We start from the raw sequence: 16,815 nt of genomic DNA, 5'->3' as shown, positions 1-16,815 counted from the left end.
TCTGAACAAGTCGGGTGTCTAGCTCCTATTGATCTCAACCCTTGTCAGGCAGTTTAAAAAATACTTCAAGTTGCATATCCCTATCCTCTGGTGCCCACATAACTTTGGAAACCTCCTTTTGCTGTGATTCACCTCATTCTGAAACTGTCCAAGGGCTTAGAAAAAGGGATATTACTCTTTCCAGTGGAAGAGGCAGCAAAACTTAGGAAAGACACTTCCCACATACCAGAATAGACATGAATTAAAAGTAATTTTATTCCACTTGTCAATGACATTTCTATAATATCTGATAATAAGGCAAGCTACTAAAAGTCCCACAAGACATATCAGACCATTAAAATAGTATTCAAAAACTAAAGAGGAGTTCACAGAACAGCCAATTCTTGGGATCATCAAAATCAGTGGCAAGATTCCCATGTGGACAAATCTGATCAGTGTAAATGTTTAATAAATCAACTGACTTCACCAGTGTTTGTGAAGTTTAATACTGCAGGAATTAAGGAGAGGTAATGCTTCACTGACTTCAATGAAAAACAGAATTTGGCAGGAAGGAAAGCGAAAAAGCACATTGAAAATATAATATCAAGGCACAAAAAATACATGCTACTTCCAGGCATATGCTTTAACAGGTAAAGGTTTCTGGGAGGATTTTTTTTTGTTTGTTTTTAATAGGCTGTTGAACTCCTGACAGATGATTCTTGTCTCACCTGCAGAACTCCCTGGATTTCTGGGCAGTCGCTCCAGGTTGATGTTGGTGCAGGGAGAGGGAATGGAAGTTGGCACAGCTCTCTTGAAGGTGTGGTAATAAAGCAGAGCAGCAGCTGCTGAGGGTGCAGCCACATCTTAATGCTCACCAGAGCTCACTCCTTTTAACATAGAATATTTGTGTGACAAAACAATTGTATTCTGCGAAACAGCTAATGAAAACAGCTGTCCCGTGCTAGATTTTCACAAGGTATCAAGAAACTGCAGTAATTTAGAGGCCATCAATTCTGGAACCTGAGGCTGCTTGCTGAGTAGTGTGTAAGGACCAGGAAGTGTGTCTGTAACTAGGCAGAGGTGCAGAAGTCTGTCCATCTCTAACTGCAGTGATACACAGACCAGTCACAGAGATGAGAGGATGAGCTAAACAAAACCCACATGAACAAAGCAGAACACAATGGAACAATGTGCCTTGCTAGAAGCACAACAACAAAGGGATGAAGGACATCTGTTTAAAAAGAAGATCTTTTGTCAGATAAAAAAATAGGAACTTTTTACATATGTGAGGTTTAAAGAGGAAAATATGATCAGTGCAAATTTAATGCAGGACAGGAGCTACGTCAAGGGAGTGCAACAATGAAAGACAACAAAACAAAAAAAATCATTAAGAAAAACATGGGTGCAATGGAACAAGAGTCTCAATAATCAAGTGATTGAAATCGGTCCCAGGTGTTTAAAAATCCAAGGTAAAGTTCTAAAAGCTGAGGATGACAAAAGAAAGCAGCTGCTGAGTCAGAGTGCGCCCACGGCATTATAAAATCACAGAGCAGGGTAAAATCACAAACCCATGGGTACAGTTGTGTCATGTTGAGACTATTTTAAAGTAATGAAAAAATCCTTAATGGCCTGATCCAAAATCTGCCAGAAGTAACAGGAGTTCTCCTACTAGCTTCAGTGGGCTGTGCATCAGATCTTATACTGTGCACCATAAACAGTCTGGATATGTTGGCTTTGTCTGGCCGGGGTCAGCCAGGGAACATCACAGATCCAGCATACATTCCATGGAAAAGAGAAAGAAAAGGGATTCTTGTTTTAGGGCAAGATCTCATTATACATTAGGGTAAAAGAGAAAATGCTGCTTTATACTGAAATGTCTTATAAATAAATAGTTTGGAAAACCTGGTCACGCCATGCTGATTAACTAACTGGGCTATCAGTTCATTCACCAGCAACATGCCTCTGCAGACGTGTAGGGTCAGAGCTAACAGTCTGGAATGGTTTCCATCTCTTCTTTTTCCCCCTCCAGAGGTTTACATGTTGATATCATCCAAGTGCAGTCCTGGTCTTCAGATAGCATGCTGCAAGGACACAGAAATATGTGTGTTTAAAGGAGGAGAAGACAGAGAGTTTGCCCTGTGAGTTTAAATTATTAATTCTACAGATCTAATGGATACATTATGCCACATTAGTGGTACTTGTTCTCTTAACAAACATCCCTCTAGACTAGCAGCTCAATACAGTTTTGAGTCAAAGAGCTGAGTTTCTAATGGCATTGGTCATCTGTCAATCCGAACTGAATTTTTAAACTGGGTTACCTGAATCAATGCAAATCAGGGCCTTCCATTCCAGGAAATGGACTCTCACTTGACAAAGATTCATGAGGTCAAAGGCATCTCTGCTTCCTTGGAGTGGTACATAAAGCAGTCAGACAAGAACAACCCTCCAGCAGTGGAGAACTTGGTAAATTCCACAGTAACACTGAACATGCTTTAAAAGGACTGGGAAACCTGTCCTGTGTGTGCATCTGCACTAGGAGAGCAAAGATCTGAGGAGTTCCCTCAAATTCCTGTGTAGGGGAAAGCTCTCAGATAATACCATGGATGCCCTGAAATATCTCTGGATTCTGGGTTCTGCTGGAGTCTGAGGGATCTCCTCATCAGGCAGATACACTCTAGCAGCTCCTCAAGGAGGGATTTGGGACCCCAGGCACTGCCCAGTAAATATATCCTGCAGACAGCATTGATGCCTTTGCTGACTGTCCCTTGGATGCTGCTCATGGCTCCAGTGGGTAGAATCCATAGTGGGAACATCTCCTCTGTGCACAGATGAAACAGCTCTTTCTGGACCAGGATTTTTCATGTGGTTTGCTAAGGAAGTCAGGCTGATGTAACCACACTGTCTGTGCACCTGCACACTGTGCCACTGCTCAGCCTTCCAGATGAGGGAGGGAACACTTTGAGAAACAGGTAGAGGACTTTAAGCTCCTACGGTTTCACAAATCCAGTAAATCAAGGAAATAACCAGTATGTGCCCTTACCATAGAAAAGCAGCAGTATGAGCTCCCTGGCCGGGTGGACACCAAGAATTAAAGAACAGGAATGCCCTGACTTCAGGCTTGGAGCTCTGTCCCTTACTGGCAGGCCAGTCCCTGCAGCACCAGACCCTAACTCGTTTATTTTTATGGTAAGGTGCAGAGGACAGGATGGGCAGTGTAAAGATCTGGAGGCTGGCTGAGTAATCCCTGTTCTCGTGCTGGTCTTCAGCTTGTCCTGTCTCTGAAAGACAGGCAGTCACTGAGTGGAATGTCTGCAAGGCTTCTGAGAGCTTCAGGAACAGGACAGCACAGATACCAAAAATAAACTTGCACTCCTTTTCCTCCTGAAGAATTATTTCTAAGTCAGTGAGGAAACTGTATGTGTACATCTGTCCCAGCTGCACAGTCTAAACACTTCCTTTCCTTCTACCTGGAATTACCAATGCTGCATTACTGCACACGAGCTTGATTTAAAACCCTTCTGATTCTGAGCAGTGCAAGCTGGTGCTTTCCTCACAGCCTGGCTGGCTCTGTGTTCCTTGGAAGCCATGCTGACAGGTGGCATTTCTGTGGCTTCCCTGGGGTGAAGTTCTAAATCAAGGGAGATTAAAGAAGGGGTCAGAAGTTCAGGCTCCTCTACGAAAGCATTGAAATATCCTAATGGTTTGCATAAAATTCCAAGCTCACAGTGTTTTGGCTTCCTTCCTCAGAGCAAAACTGTTGCTGTCTCAGTCTACTGGAGTTTTTACTTCTCTCTAACACCTCTCACTCACCCTCCACATTTCTGCTTGGCTCACTCCTACTTGTCCAGACTGCAGAAGTCCACAAGAGAGGAGCACAGAAGATGTGGGCTGTATATGAAATGCCTCGTGGCTCAGCTGGGTGGCAAAACTCATGTGAGCAGCACTGCAAAGTGTCACTCAGACACCAGACGTGGTTTAGTGTGTGCTGTGAGGAGCTGACTAGTGTTCTGAACTACTCACATGGCAGCATGAAGTAGAATATGACATGTTTAGATCCAGTTAAGAATAGGGTTTGGGATACCTAGGATCTCCTTCACTTAATTAAGGAGGATCCAGCCCAGGCTCTTGTTTCTCTGAACCCTGCCAGCAGAACTCAAATGTAATCCAAGGGTGTCTCATGTCAGCAAAACCCAAACCAAAACAGAATTTGGAATCTGCTTTAAAAATGTTGATGCAGCTCTGAAAACACAGATTGTAAATGACTTGAGAGCCCTCACTGACTGACAAGATCACCACCTTTTGCTGAAAAAAATGCCCAGAAGTGGGAAGGCTGACTGCAAGCCTGTGCAAGTCTGGGGAAAGGTTTCTGAGAGGAGCATGATGAGAACAGGGGCACTGGGTGGGAGCAAACAGGGTATGGCACACACAGGCTGTGGCACACAGCCCTGCCCTGCTCCAGGTCACGGTGCTGTCCCCTCAGGGAAGGAAAATACATCCCATTTCTCACTGCACTTCTTGATGGACAACATGCCTGAGGCACACACGCAGGCCCGGACTGTGGTGACACAAATGCCAGCTAAAGTTACATCGGAGCAAGCCCTGGAAATGTAACTCAGCCCTCGGGACTGGCAAGGCAGGGGCACAGGGGAAGCTGACAGGGGAGGCTAAAAGCAAATGGGGAAGAGTAAGAATAAATTTGGCCCAGTGTGGAACGAGGCCCAGCCCTGATCTCACACACAGCACTGCTCTGCACTCAGGGCTCTCAGCAGGATGAGGGACATGCCACTTCACACTGATCAGGACACACAAGTTCTGTTGCTGGGCTGTCAGCTCCAGTGATGCAAGTGATGGTTCCCCTTGCCTACACTTAGGGCCATGGCTGCAGATCATAGATGGTTCCCAAGTGTTGGGTGGGCCCTGCTCCAGGATATAAATATGTATCACTACATATCTTAATATATGTTTGCTAAAGATAACATGCCAGTGTTTGAGACAAATGAGGCTCTCTGAGGCAGCAGGAGAAGCCCCAAGCTGACTTAGCTCTGAGTAAATCCTCAAAATGAGAAGTCAAGGCTGTTTCTTCCCTGCAGTAGATGTGTAGGTGTTGGCTGCTGTTATTCCTGTGCTACTGCTGCTCTGTGACTGAACCAACCAAGGAAGGCACATGAGGACACTTGGAAGTGAGGGTTTGCTGAAAAGTGAAAGGGTCTTCCTCTTCCCAAGTCTGGCACTATTATTGGGGGTACATTTGGGAGTATTATTGGTGGTATAAAATCATTGTTTGCTCAAAGCAGGAATCTCTGCAACTTCTACCATTTCTGCCCTCAACACACCTGACTGGATATTTTTCTCCTGGCTGAGGCATGTGGAGTTGTTTTAAAGGAGGCTTCAGAGGCAGCTGAGTCTGACTCAAGTTTCTGTATCTATAAGAAAAGTTGTGTAACAATTGATAGAGATTCCTCCCTGCCAACCTGACTTGGATGTCTCACTTGTGTTGCCTCTCAGAGGCTTCATGTTGTGGAAGAGAACTCAAGTTCTCAGTACACTTTGCATCTTTGATACTGGCAGCAGTATCTCCCCAAGGTAATTTGCAGTGAGATTTGTTATCCCTTGAAGACCAAAAGAAGCCACAAGGAATGTCAGCAGGAAGAACTGTGGTATCTGATTAATTTCAAGTGGATAAAGAACAGGAATTAATCTTGGAAGCGTCAAGCTTTTCCTGCATATTGCTGAAGTCTAACTTCCAGGAAAAATGCATGTGTAGGTCATGGAAACATTAAATCTGTGCTTAATGGTGATCAAATAAATCTGCCATATTATTGGACCAAGGCTATTTTGTGCTACCTTACTAATATTGAAACATATATTAAAGTTAGCATAGAATTAATTTACAATCACTCCAGCAGAGTGGCTGTCAGTAAATAATCATGAGAAAGGCACAAATGGGCGTGAGGTCACTGAATGGAGTGTGAAAAGCCATTCACAGCAGTGGAATGTCAGACTAAGACAATTTAGTATAAAGTAAAAATGTCCAAGAGTAAGGCAACAGAGGGGACCCAGGTAAGCATGGAGAGTGGAAAGACCAGCTGGGTGCTTCTGTTCACTCATTTTCACATCAAAAGATTGTTGTTGCCATCAAATCCTTTCCTAGAAGCAAAGGCTCTTTAGAGGGTGACAAGTGAGAGGGAGAAGGGGAGCAGTGAAGAGGCTGGAAGGGCAGAGAGAAGAGTGAATCCAGTGAACCTGGACTCCTCACAAAAGTCATGGCACCATTTGGCCAAGGAAGCTCTGTGGAAACTATGTACAGAAATTAATATCCCAGCAGCCTTCTGAGGGTTCCCAGGCAGCTTCTACCCAACAGAGAGTTTTCTCTTAAAAAAAAAACCTCCCAGAACCAAAATCAAATTAAAAAGTCCTCAAAAGAAAACAAAGTTGTATTATACTGGTTTGCTCCTGCCTGGTCACTGTGAATGCTTCTGGCCAGTGCTGTCTGCCACTCCTCACTGCCCTTCCCTCCCCTACTTTGAAAAAATAACTGAGCTGCTCTCCTTGCCTGAGAAATGATGAGTAAGGTGGTGGAATTTACTGCTGCTGTCAATTACAAAACTTGGCACCCCCAGCCTGAAGGGCCTTGGGTTTAAATCTGCCAGAGCTGAATGAGCTGAACACAAGCTGAACCAAGACTCATGCTTGCAAAATGCACAGAAAATTATTGAATGCACAGGACACTTAGAGTCTGAAACAACATCTGATAATGTCCCACAGAGCTGGACCCCCTGTCCAGTAACTTCCCTGCAGCTCAATATGTTGTACTTCAATTTTTGTATGAAAATGCTGTACACGTTTAACCAGTTACTGCATTCCACTCCCCAGAGATGTCTTCATTTCAGTGGTAAATGGGGTGTTCTCTGTTTATAGCTTATGCATAAGTTTGTACAGTGCACTGAAATGCCCTCCAACCAAACCAGCCAATAATAAATTCATTTAAATTGGTTATTTTAATGGGAAGTGCACAGTACTGTGGAGAAAAGAACACATTGTTGCACAACCTTAAGAAAGATTATCAATACCCTCAATTGCTTTTGTTCTCTTTTCCAGTAATCCATTTGGGTAACCCCAGAGATTCATTTGTTCATCTGTTTGTTTCTATTATTGCAGGTGTGGGAGGACAATAACACAGCATGGAGAGTGAAGGGCCTTACCCCACAGAGACATAAGTCAGAATGACATTTTGGATCACTTCTGATATAGTTCTGGTCATCTGTTTTACTGTCAAACAGTAGAGGAGTAACTGACTGTTGTCTCCTCCTTGCAGAGCTAAAAGATCAGTTGGCCAGACCATGGGACTGAAAATTATCACCTGGGGACTCTGTTACCTGAAATTTAAAAATCTCAGGTCACTTGGTCTGAAAGATGGTGAAGCTGAGGAGGAGAAAAACCAAAAAGCAACTGGCCAAAATAGGAAAAAACATATTGGAGCTGCAAGAGTTTCTAGAAAACCACCTGCTGCTAAGACAGAGCCGCTTGTGTTTAACCACAGACAACAGAATTTTCTAAATTGTAGAATACAATAACATCCTTTTGGAAAGCATACATGCATCCCTGGGTAGATAAAGAGAGGTGGCTGTGGCAGTGCCTCGAGGGAGGGCTGTGGGAGCCCTTGCTCACCGTGGTGAAGTGAACCGCGCAGTAGATGCCGATGATGACGAGGCCGATGATGATGGAGGCCACGGCCACCCAGAGCGCGTTGCGACCCAGCCGCTTGGAGCCTTCTATGTCCCCCTGGTTGTAACTGTTCAGAGCCTGCAGGGGGCAAACAGGGAATCACACTCTGCCTTCACACACAAACCTGTTGGCAAAGCGGCACGGCAGCGCTGAACCGACAGAACAAATCAATGTCCACTGCCAAGGTAACCAATTTTCTGTTCCACTCATTTTCTGTTGGAATGTTGGGGGACACAGGACAGATGATGGACTTTGGACCTGGTAAACATAAGAGATTTGATAACAGGATGCTTTGGCAAAAGCAAACAGAACTTTGAAAATTAGACCTGGACTGCAAGAAGATTAAATCAAATGGGTTTACCAGAAAAAGAAAATCCCATTAAACTCCGCAAGCAAGAGATGTTGTTATATGCATAAGTTTGTGTACGTGATTTTAACTTAATTATTTTAGTGCACATTACTAGTCTCCCTGAAATAGTATGTGTTTGTATCCCACAATAAAATTGGATTCTGATCACCGAGTCAGTGTCCCCATCTCTCTCCACTGCTGACAATTTTCAGTACAATTTTCATTGAATTCAGACAATTTTCATTGAAGCTACAGCTCTTTTTTTGTTGTTGTTGTTGTTCAGCAGTGGGGCTTTGTTTATATAATACACACCTGTCACCGTCATATTTTCTGAAAAGTCCCCTTGCCCAGGATTCTTCTCCTGGGAAGCTGAGATGCCTCACAGAAAAAAGAAAATAATTATCTGATTTGCTTCTCCTGTGTTTTGCTGCTTTGGAATGTGGTTGGAGATTGTTTCTCCAATATGTGAATTGTTTTAACTTAATGGCTAATCACAGCCAGCAGTGTTAAGGCTCAGGAGAGAGTCACGAGTTTTTCATTAGTATCGTCTAACCTTCTGTAAATATCCTCTCTATATTCTTTAGTATAGTTTAGTATAGTATTCTTTAATATAATATCATAAAATAATAAATTATCCTTCTAAGAACATGAAGTCAGATTCTCTTTCCTCCCAATGATAGGGGACCCAAAAAATACCACACACACCAGCATAAAAGCTATCAAACCAATATCAACCCACTTGCATAAACCAGTGGCTTTTATATTTGGAAATAGTTTTGTAGTATATGGGAATTATTATTTGGCCACTTCACTAGTAGTGAGATAAATTTTTATGCTTTACAAGATATAAGCATAAAAAAAGAGCATAAACAGGCTGCATTTTTAGAGAAAGTCTCAGCAAAACTTTAAAAGGCTTACTAATTACCTATTTTTCCAATATTTTACTTTTCCAAACAAAGTTTGAAGAATTAATAGGTAGTTTGCTAGTGGTGGGAAAAATACAAACTGAAAAAATATAGGTCATCTGAACAAAATATCTGAGTGCCATCCTCATGGGCTAGAAGTTGTGTTCCTTTGCATTTCTGGAAGACACTGATAATTATGATCATAGACACTGATAATTATGATCATATCCATCCTGAGGTGTGCATCAGATATTCCCCTATTACCTCAAAGGACTCGAGTTTTTCTCTGCCCACCCGTGACTTAGCAGATGCTGTACATTCATTACATGCTCAGATTGCAATGTGTGATAGGACCACTCTGACCCTCTAGGCTTTTGTGAGACAGACCATAGGATTTTCTGAATTAATTTTTGGTTTAACCAAACCATTTTAAAGGAGAACCACACAAAATACTGTAGTATATGAGTCTAAACACAGTTTGTAGATTTTTTTTTCCCAAGAATGAGATGCTACCGAAGCATTAAAAAGGGCATTATTCCTAAGAATTCTTTTGTAAAATCGTGAGAGTTTGAGTTCATAAGCCATAACACTGAGTCCAGATTTCTAGATCAGATTTCACTATTGAACTCAGCATACTTCCTCAGGGAATCAGATTAGTCACAACATGGTTTTTACTATCTTGTATATATTTCAGGAGGTATCAGAGAAATGGGAAGAGTAGGGGGAGAGATATGGGAACCTGATCAAATTAACTGCTCTCTGGACTAGAGAATTCAGATTGTCTCTAGAAAACGACTGTATGAGGTATCACCAAGTGCCAAAAAGTGAAAGTGCTTCAGCTACAAATCACTTTTTGCAGCTAACAGAACAACAGAGTGAGGAGCTGAGACTGTGGAGGGCAGGGAAGGGATGAAGTTCAGAGCACACCAAGCACTGCTGTAGAGCCATTTCTCCCAGGCAGGAAAGCAATGAGGGGCATGATGTGTGTGCTGTGTCAATTAGTGAGCACACAGAGCTAATGGGCTGGGTGCACTCGTGGTGTCAGCACTGCAGGAGCATCAGCCCAGCCCAGACGGTCCCAAAGCAACACAGCCTGCATTCCTAGAACTGCATCTCAAGGATAAGTGCAGGTACTTATTCTCTGGAGCCTACAAAAGGCTGAGATGCTGATGCACTCATGTCCTTAAAGAGAGCACTGATACATTTCTTCCCTTCCTGGAAGCCCACATGCCTAAACATTTCTCTGGTTTGTGTCCCCGAAGAATATCACTAAAATCTCTGCTCCGCTGTCAGATTTCATTGAGGTTGGAAAGCACATAATGGGGAAAGAGGGAGGAGATGGAAATGAGAGATGGACAGGAGCACATGGTCAGACAGGACAGTGCCAGCCCTGACCGTGCTACAAAGAGGCTGGCACTGTCCTCTCACCCAAGCCACTCCACGGTCCCCAGCAGTCCTGGCTGCAGGAGAGCTTTCTCCAAGTACATCTGGAAAGGTCTTTAAAAGGATTATGAGGAGAAACACAGCTCAGCTGGCCTTGAGCAGACTGACCTCCTCCTGTGTGTGCCAACACCCAGCAATGCCGCTGTGGCTGCAGGGGGAAACACAGAGCAGCATCACAGACACCCTGGCCCTGACTTTGTGCTCGCCTCTTATCAAAGCACTCCCCTTGCACGGCATCTGCAGGGGGTTCTGCAGACACCATCGACTCAGCTCCCCAGGCTTGTGGTCTCAAGAGTGAGACAGAGTTGTAAGCAAGCCCTGACAGCATCAGCTTGCAGTTCTGGGCCATTTTACTAATGTATTTAGGAAGTCTGGAAAATGTCCATGTGATTTCTGCAGGTACTGCATAAATAATTCACCGTGCAAATTTTAATAAATAATGCCATTTTAATATAAATCCACGATGAAGAAGAGGAAAACAACATTAATGGTAAAGAATAGGATTTGGGAGAGTCAGGAAGGAGACCAAAGTTTCTCTATGAAGAGGTTTAAATTAAATGAAATAACTTAGAAAGCATTCAATAAAAAAATAAGAGGTTTGAGGGAGTGGTTAGGGTCTGATGTAAAGCTTTCTGAAATTCATTCATTCCATCTGCTTCAAAGGGCTCCTAGACAAGTTTCCAGTTTTCAATATTAGACAGAGATAACAACAACTGTTAAAACTTTAACTGTTACCTCTATTTATTTCCAAGGGCTTGGCAATATATTGAGAACACAGCATCTGTATGAGGCATTTGGTCTGTCCAACTTTTAAAACAAATTTCAGCCCTTTTCAGCCTAACACCATATGATTTCTCAGATTTCTGCTACCTCACTGGCTATGAAGTCATAATGTAAATTAAAGCCACAGTTCTGCAGCTGTTTATTTACTTGAGTAATCTCAGTGACTTCACCAGGTTCACACACATCTATTTATAAAACATTCTCAGTTCAACAATAAAGTGACTTAAACTCGTGTGAACAGAAATGGTCTGAATTAGCTATAAAATATTAATCTCTTTTTATGTGTATTTTTTGTTCCACACCCCCAGAACACTGATCATGGCAAAACCATGAAAGAACACTGAGATACTTCAGAAATCTTCCTCTACTTTTGTTACAGACCTGGGCAGAGCAGACTGAGGTTCTCTGATCAGCATTTTCTAGGCTCTGTAAGCTGGGCTGGGTGAACCTTAATTGGCTGTGCCTGGAAAGGAGACACTCTCTAGTTCAGAGCTAAGGAAGAACCAGACCTGCTGACTCAGGGTGACTCCTCACTGTAGGAGCAGCTCCCAGGGAAACACAAAGGAGAGGGGGCACTTGGGGAGCAGTTCAGAACAGGCAGGTGCTGAGCAGGGGAGTGAAAGGGGAGCTGGCTCTGCAGGGTGCTGCTGAGGAAAAACAAAAACCTTCCAGTTTGCAAAGGCAGAGCCATGCAAAAATGCCTTAACAGCAGCTGCTGAGCCCTGCTGTTTAATATTCCTGAAGTGAGTACAGGCTGTCCCATATGGTGTTAGATATCCAGGTAGCTACAAGCTACCTAACAAGGGGTGTATAAATAATAAACTCTGCAAGTAAACTTTCTAAACACAGAAACATTGGTCACTGCTGGTCACTGAGCTGGCCACAGCCAACACACTGCACATGGCTCCTTAGGATCCCAATTAAAAGAGGTGAGAAAGCAAGGTCCATCCTTTCCTGTCCCCACGGCTTCCACCACCCTCTAGTTTGTTGTCTCTGCTTAGGGAAGTCCATATAAAGACAAGGCAACAAATGCAGACAAAGAACTTGTTACTATCAGAGGCAGATGAGCCAAGATTGTCACAGCTTGACCACATATGTTGTTTGAAGCATGGAAATGATTAAACAAAAATGTGTCAACAGCAAGAGGGAGTTTGGAGCAAAAATCAGTGAGAAATAGCTTTGGAGAGACTGTTTGGAGGTTGTTACAAATGCAAGGCTCTATGGAATTACAGAACTAGTCTGACACAGAGATCTCTGAAATGAAGACAGCTGAAGGGGGGTACTGAGAAAGGCCAACAAAACATGTTCAGTTGTCAGACCTCAGTGCTGGCATTGAAAATATCTGATTCATTTCCCAGAGTTATTCCACAGCCTCCCTCTAGCTCTGCCCCCATGATCCAGACAGACACAGCCAGTCCACCCCAGCCATGTCTCGGGCACAGCTCACTGAGAGCTCTTTGGGCTCACCACTGCAGAGAAGGAGCCAAAGGGCTCAGTGACACAGGGCCCAGCCCAGCCCCACACCAGAGAAATCCCCTGAGCCACAGAAGCCTCCTGACCTGGTACCTGCCCCCAAACTCCTGAATGTGGTTATTACACTTGTATGGGAAACAAGAGGGCAGAGCTGAGGGAGGTGTCCCTGGGGCTGACTGAGCCAACTGATGGCACAGCAGTGTGACACAGCTGCTGGAAGCAACAAGGAGCAGAACTGATGGCATCTGAGGCTGCACAAGGCTATTGAGAGCAGTGATCCTACAGCCAGCAGTCCTGGGGAAAACAGAACTCCATTTGCCAGAAATGCTGAGCAGTGCTCACCCTGCAAGTGGCCAGGGGGGCTCTTGTAATGCCAATATGGCAACACAGTGATGGCAATAATGCCATTTCTACCAGCTCTCCTCTGAACCCTGCCACGAGAAACAGACAGGTAAGGAGAAGGAAAGTTATTATTGCAATAAGGAGAACTTGCAAAAGGTTTATTCTAAAAATAAAGAAAAGGAGGTAAGATCTGTAACGGTGAGGTTTGAGCCTCCAAAGGTGAGAAAGGAGTGAGGAAACCAGTGCTGGAGTTGTAAATGGGGCAGCAGAAGAGACAGAAGAGACTGAAGACAAATCTGTCACTTATTTTGGGGGTGTGTTAGAGCCCAGACTCTACTTTTAGAGTGAAAACATTGTCTGAATTTAGAACAGTTAAGGAGGGCATGACACAGGTACACAGGGTGCTGAACCATGCCCCCTCTAGAAGCCAGTAGGTCTTTTCCCTTCAGGTCCATTGTATGAAGTAGAAATTTGTAGAAAACCCACTTGTGAGGGTCTTTAAATCTGACCCAAGGTCTCAGGTAAGCTCTGCAGACTGTAAAGGTGTCTTCTGTAAGAAAAGAAAATAACCCACCCTTGTATCTCAGTGTTAACCTTAGCAGCTCCAGCTGAGAAAGGGAGGGAGGTCCAGATCCCAGCAGAAGTGGAAATAAAACCAGCCCAGGCTAAAATGCAGAACCTGCAGCTGAAGATAATGCAGCAGTTACAGGTTGCAGCTTGGAAAGGCAGGGCGGTCAGGCTGTGGAAAAGAAGTTGGACATGCTATTTTTATAGAAAAGGAGAGGTTTTAGGTAGGATGTGTTGAAACAGAAGCTATTCCCAGACAGGGGAGGTCACTGGTCTGGTTTTTGTTTCCCCCTGTAAGGGAGTGGGCAGCTGAGACCTGCACAGGCTGTTCAGCATTCAGGAAGTGCTCTTCCCACCCTTCAAACCCCCTGGTAACAGCTACTGATGCCTGACTCCAGAAGCCTGCATGAACTTCAACCAGGCTGGGGGTGGAGATTTCTCCATATGGGGTGCAAAAATCTTTAGAGGCCAAATTCTGTCCTTGACAGTTAACTTCTGTACAGCCCCAGCACCTTGATGAAAGCAGTGTCACAGGGAACAGATGCTCCCAGCCCCAGATCATCAGCTCTCATTACTTTATATAGCACCTTCAGTGTCCATGGACAGAAAGGATGCTGAGTACCAGCAGAACCAAACCTTCCCAAAATAAGGAAAAAAGCATTTTGTATAGTTAAGGTAACAACAAAGGAAATAAACACAGAAGGAAGAAAATTTTTAAAACCCCAAAAAAACAAAACAAAACAAAACCCCAAAACAAAAACAAGAAGAGAGCTAACACTTAACTATAAAAAAAAAAAAAAAAGGACTTGAACAATAGCTTTGGAATAGTAGTTTAGCAATGTGATTTCTCATCAATCTTTATGCATCACACTTTACAAGAGTGTGTTTTGGGATATTTTACACATAGTTAGCTATTCTTATACTTAATTGCAAAAAGAAATAACTACATTTTTACTTACCTTCTCAGCTTGGCTGTCAGAGAAAAGGATGAAAATACACAACATGTTTTAAACCTTTTTCAGCTCCTAAACAACAGAAATACATTGCAGTGTTACTGATAACACCGATCATGTATACGACGAGAAAACTCTGGATCTGACTCTGCAACTTTTAACTCAGAGAAGGAGATTCTGTTCCAACAATCCTTTGGAAGTTAAGGGGATTGCTGGGTTATTAAGGACAACGTGTATCAATTTCAGATTGTAGGAGTAAGGCTGTTCTCTCAATGTGTTTGATACTCAATTTACACGGACAATTGCCAACAACCTACAATCATTATCATAATCTGTATTATTCTAACAAATAGTATCAAAGAGCCTGTTTACTGCAAAAAAGGCACTCCTATTATATATTTGATTAGCTAAAGCAGAAACCAAATCTGATTTCTGTTCTCCAGCTGACACTTTCACACAAATACTGTGTCCAGTTCAGCGCGCGCCTTAGTTGATGTAACAAACCCCGCTAACTGGAATAAATCCGCCACCTGACAGTGCAAACTTGTTGGAAGCTGCCTTTCACTCCACGCTTTCCATCGCTGCTGGGACAGCTCGGCGGTCCCCCTGCCCGCGCCTGCGGATGCTCCCAGCCTCGCTGCCTCGCCCGGTGTCCGCAGGCTCCGGGACAAGCGGCTCCAGGGCGGCTGATGCCCCTTTCCCTGCCGGGGCCGCTCGGAGCCCGAGCCGGAGGTGCTACTCACCATGACGGCGAACACGAAGGCGACGATGTTGACGGGATAGGCGGGACAGAAGCAGGAGAGGATGCTGAGGAGCAGGTAGTTCTTGGGCCGCGGCGGCGGCGGCTCGTCGGGCAGCTCATCCTCGATGTTGGTCTCGGGGCTGTTCTCCAGAGCCCGCTTGATGTCGGCGCCGGCGGGGAGCGCGGACATGGGGCTGCGCTGCTGCGGGCGGGCGGCGCGGAAAGCCCAGCGCTCCAGGCAGGCGGGACCGAGCGGCGCCGAGCCAAGGGAGCCGCCCCGGGCCGGGGCCGGGGCCGGGGCCGGGCGGGGCGGGGGGGCTGCCGCGGGGCTCTGCGAGCACGGGCTGCGGTGATGGGAGAGCGCCCAGCGCGGCGCCGCCCGCCCGCCGAGGCTCCCAGCGCCCCGAACCCGGGAGCGCCCCCGGGCAGCGAAACCCGCGCCTGGCCCGGCCTCTGTGGAGCAACTTCTGCTCCTGCAGTTAAAGGGCTTGAGCAGAGTTTGCACAGCCCCCGGGAGAGCTGCGCTGCCTTCTTAAATTCGCGTCCCCAAGTGTCCGAGCTGCTTCAGCAAGCGGGGAAAAGCCCGCAAAGCCATTTCCTCGCACCTGGGCTGAATTTACCGTCTCCTAACCCCACCCTCTTGCTGCATTTAGCAAAAAGCATTGAAGAACAGCAGAAACTAACGAATTTAAAACATTAAGGTCAATTTTTTAGCAAATTATTCCGTTATTACTGAACATGACATATGTAAGGTGAAACCCACTATGCGGTATGCCTGAAAGAGAGCCAGGAAATCAGTATTATCTGTAAAACAACATATGGCGAAAAAAACCCCCCAAATAAGTAGATCTTCATTTACCCCAACTAAATAAAGATCTATTTCCATAATGGTTTTCAAACTGGTGAGGAGTGACACGGCAGCCTACACTGAGAAAGGAACAGGCTGTTTCTGCTCTGTGGTCCTAGAAAAACCTTCACACCTGTATCAGCAAATTAGAGACTTTTGGTCAGATGAAGGCTGAAGTTGAGATTTTGCTCTCACTGGCTCGTCCTGAGAGCATTTCATTAATTAAAGTTTAAAAAATAGTAAGGTGTGCTTACGGCTTTATGAATGAGAGACTTTTATCCCCGTGAGTTCTGCAATAGACTTGAATGGAGCCACTGTTTCCCTGTTCTGGATGTTATCCTACAAGATGTGACACAGTAAAGACTTTTATAAGGAATAAAGGTGCAGTGTTTTGACTTTCATAGGCATTAATCGTCTCTCAGCTGCATGCCTGGAATATAACACAGAGTGAGAATCTGCTGATCTATCAAAATGTCAAAAGAAAAGATGGTACATCTTTGGGAAAGAGTAAGAAAGACCAGCTCCCATCTGCTTGCCAATGTAGCCATTAATGTTCAGGCACAAGCTCTGTGCAGCTGTAAAATCTCTGATCTGTTTGTTCTCAGGGGACTTTAAACACAGTCAGCAGACAAGTGCAGGAAAAACAATTCACATCACACCACACAATTACTGCTGGGGCTGATTTCAGTAGGGATGGAGTCCATATC

The 16,815-nt window shown here is 44.6% G+C and overlaps 1 protein-coding gene across 1 annotated transcript; it reads right to left on the bottom strand.

The window, feature by feature from the left end:
- Positions 1–233: 233 nt before the first annotated feature.
- TMEM233 (transmembrane protein 233) lies at positions 234–15,776 on the bottom strand. The gene is made up of 3 exons (XM_005493454.4): positions 15,263–15,776; positions 7,648–7,782; positions 234–2,060 (listed from the first exon to the last, which is right to left on the bottom strand). Exons 1-3 carry the CDS (start codon positions 15,449–15,451, stop codon positions 2,049–2,051), a joined length of 336 nt encoding a protein of 111 aa, XP_005493511.1. The 5' UTR covers positions 15,452–15,776; the 3' UTR covers positions 234–2,048.
- Between the last annotated feature and the right edge of the window lie 1,039 nt (positions 15,777–16,815).

The sequence above is a fragment of the Zonotrichia albicollis genome, chromosome 18 (genome assembly GCF_047830755.1).
Source record: "Zonotrichia albicollis isolate bZonAlb1 chromosome 18, bZonAlb1.hap1, whole genome shotgun sequence".
Taxonomy (NCBI): domain Eukaryota; kingdom Metazoa; phylum Chordata; class Aves; order Passeriformes; family Passerellidae; genus Zonotrichia; species Zonotrichia albicollis.
Note: the sequence above shows the minus strand (reverse complement) of the source record. Positions and strands in the feature narration are given on the sequence as shown.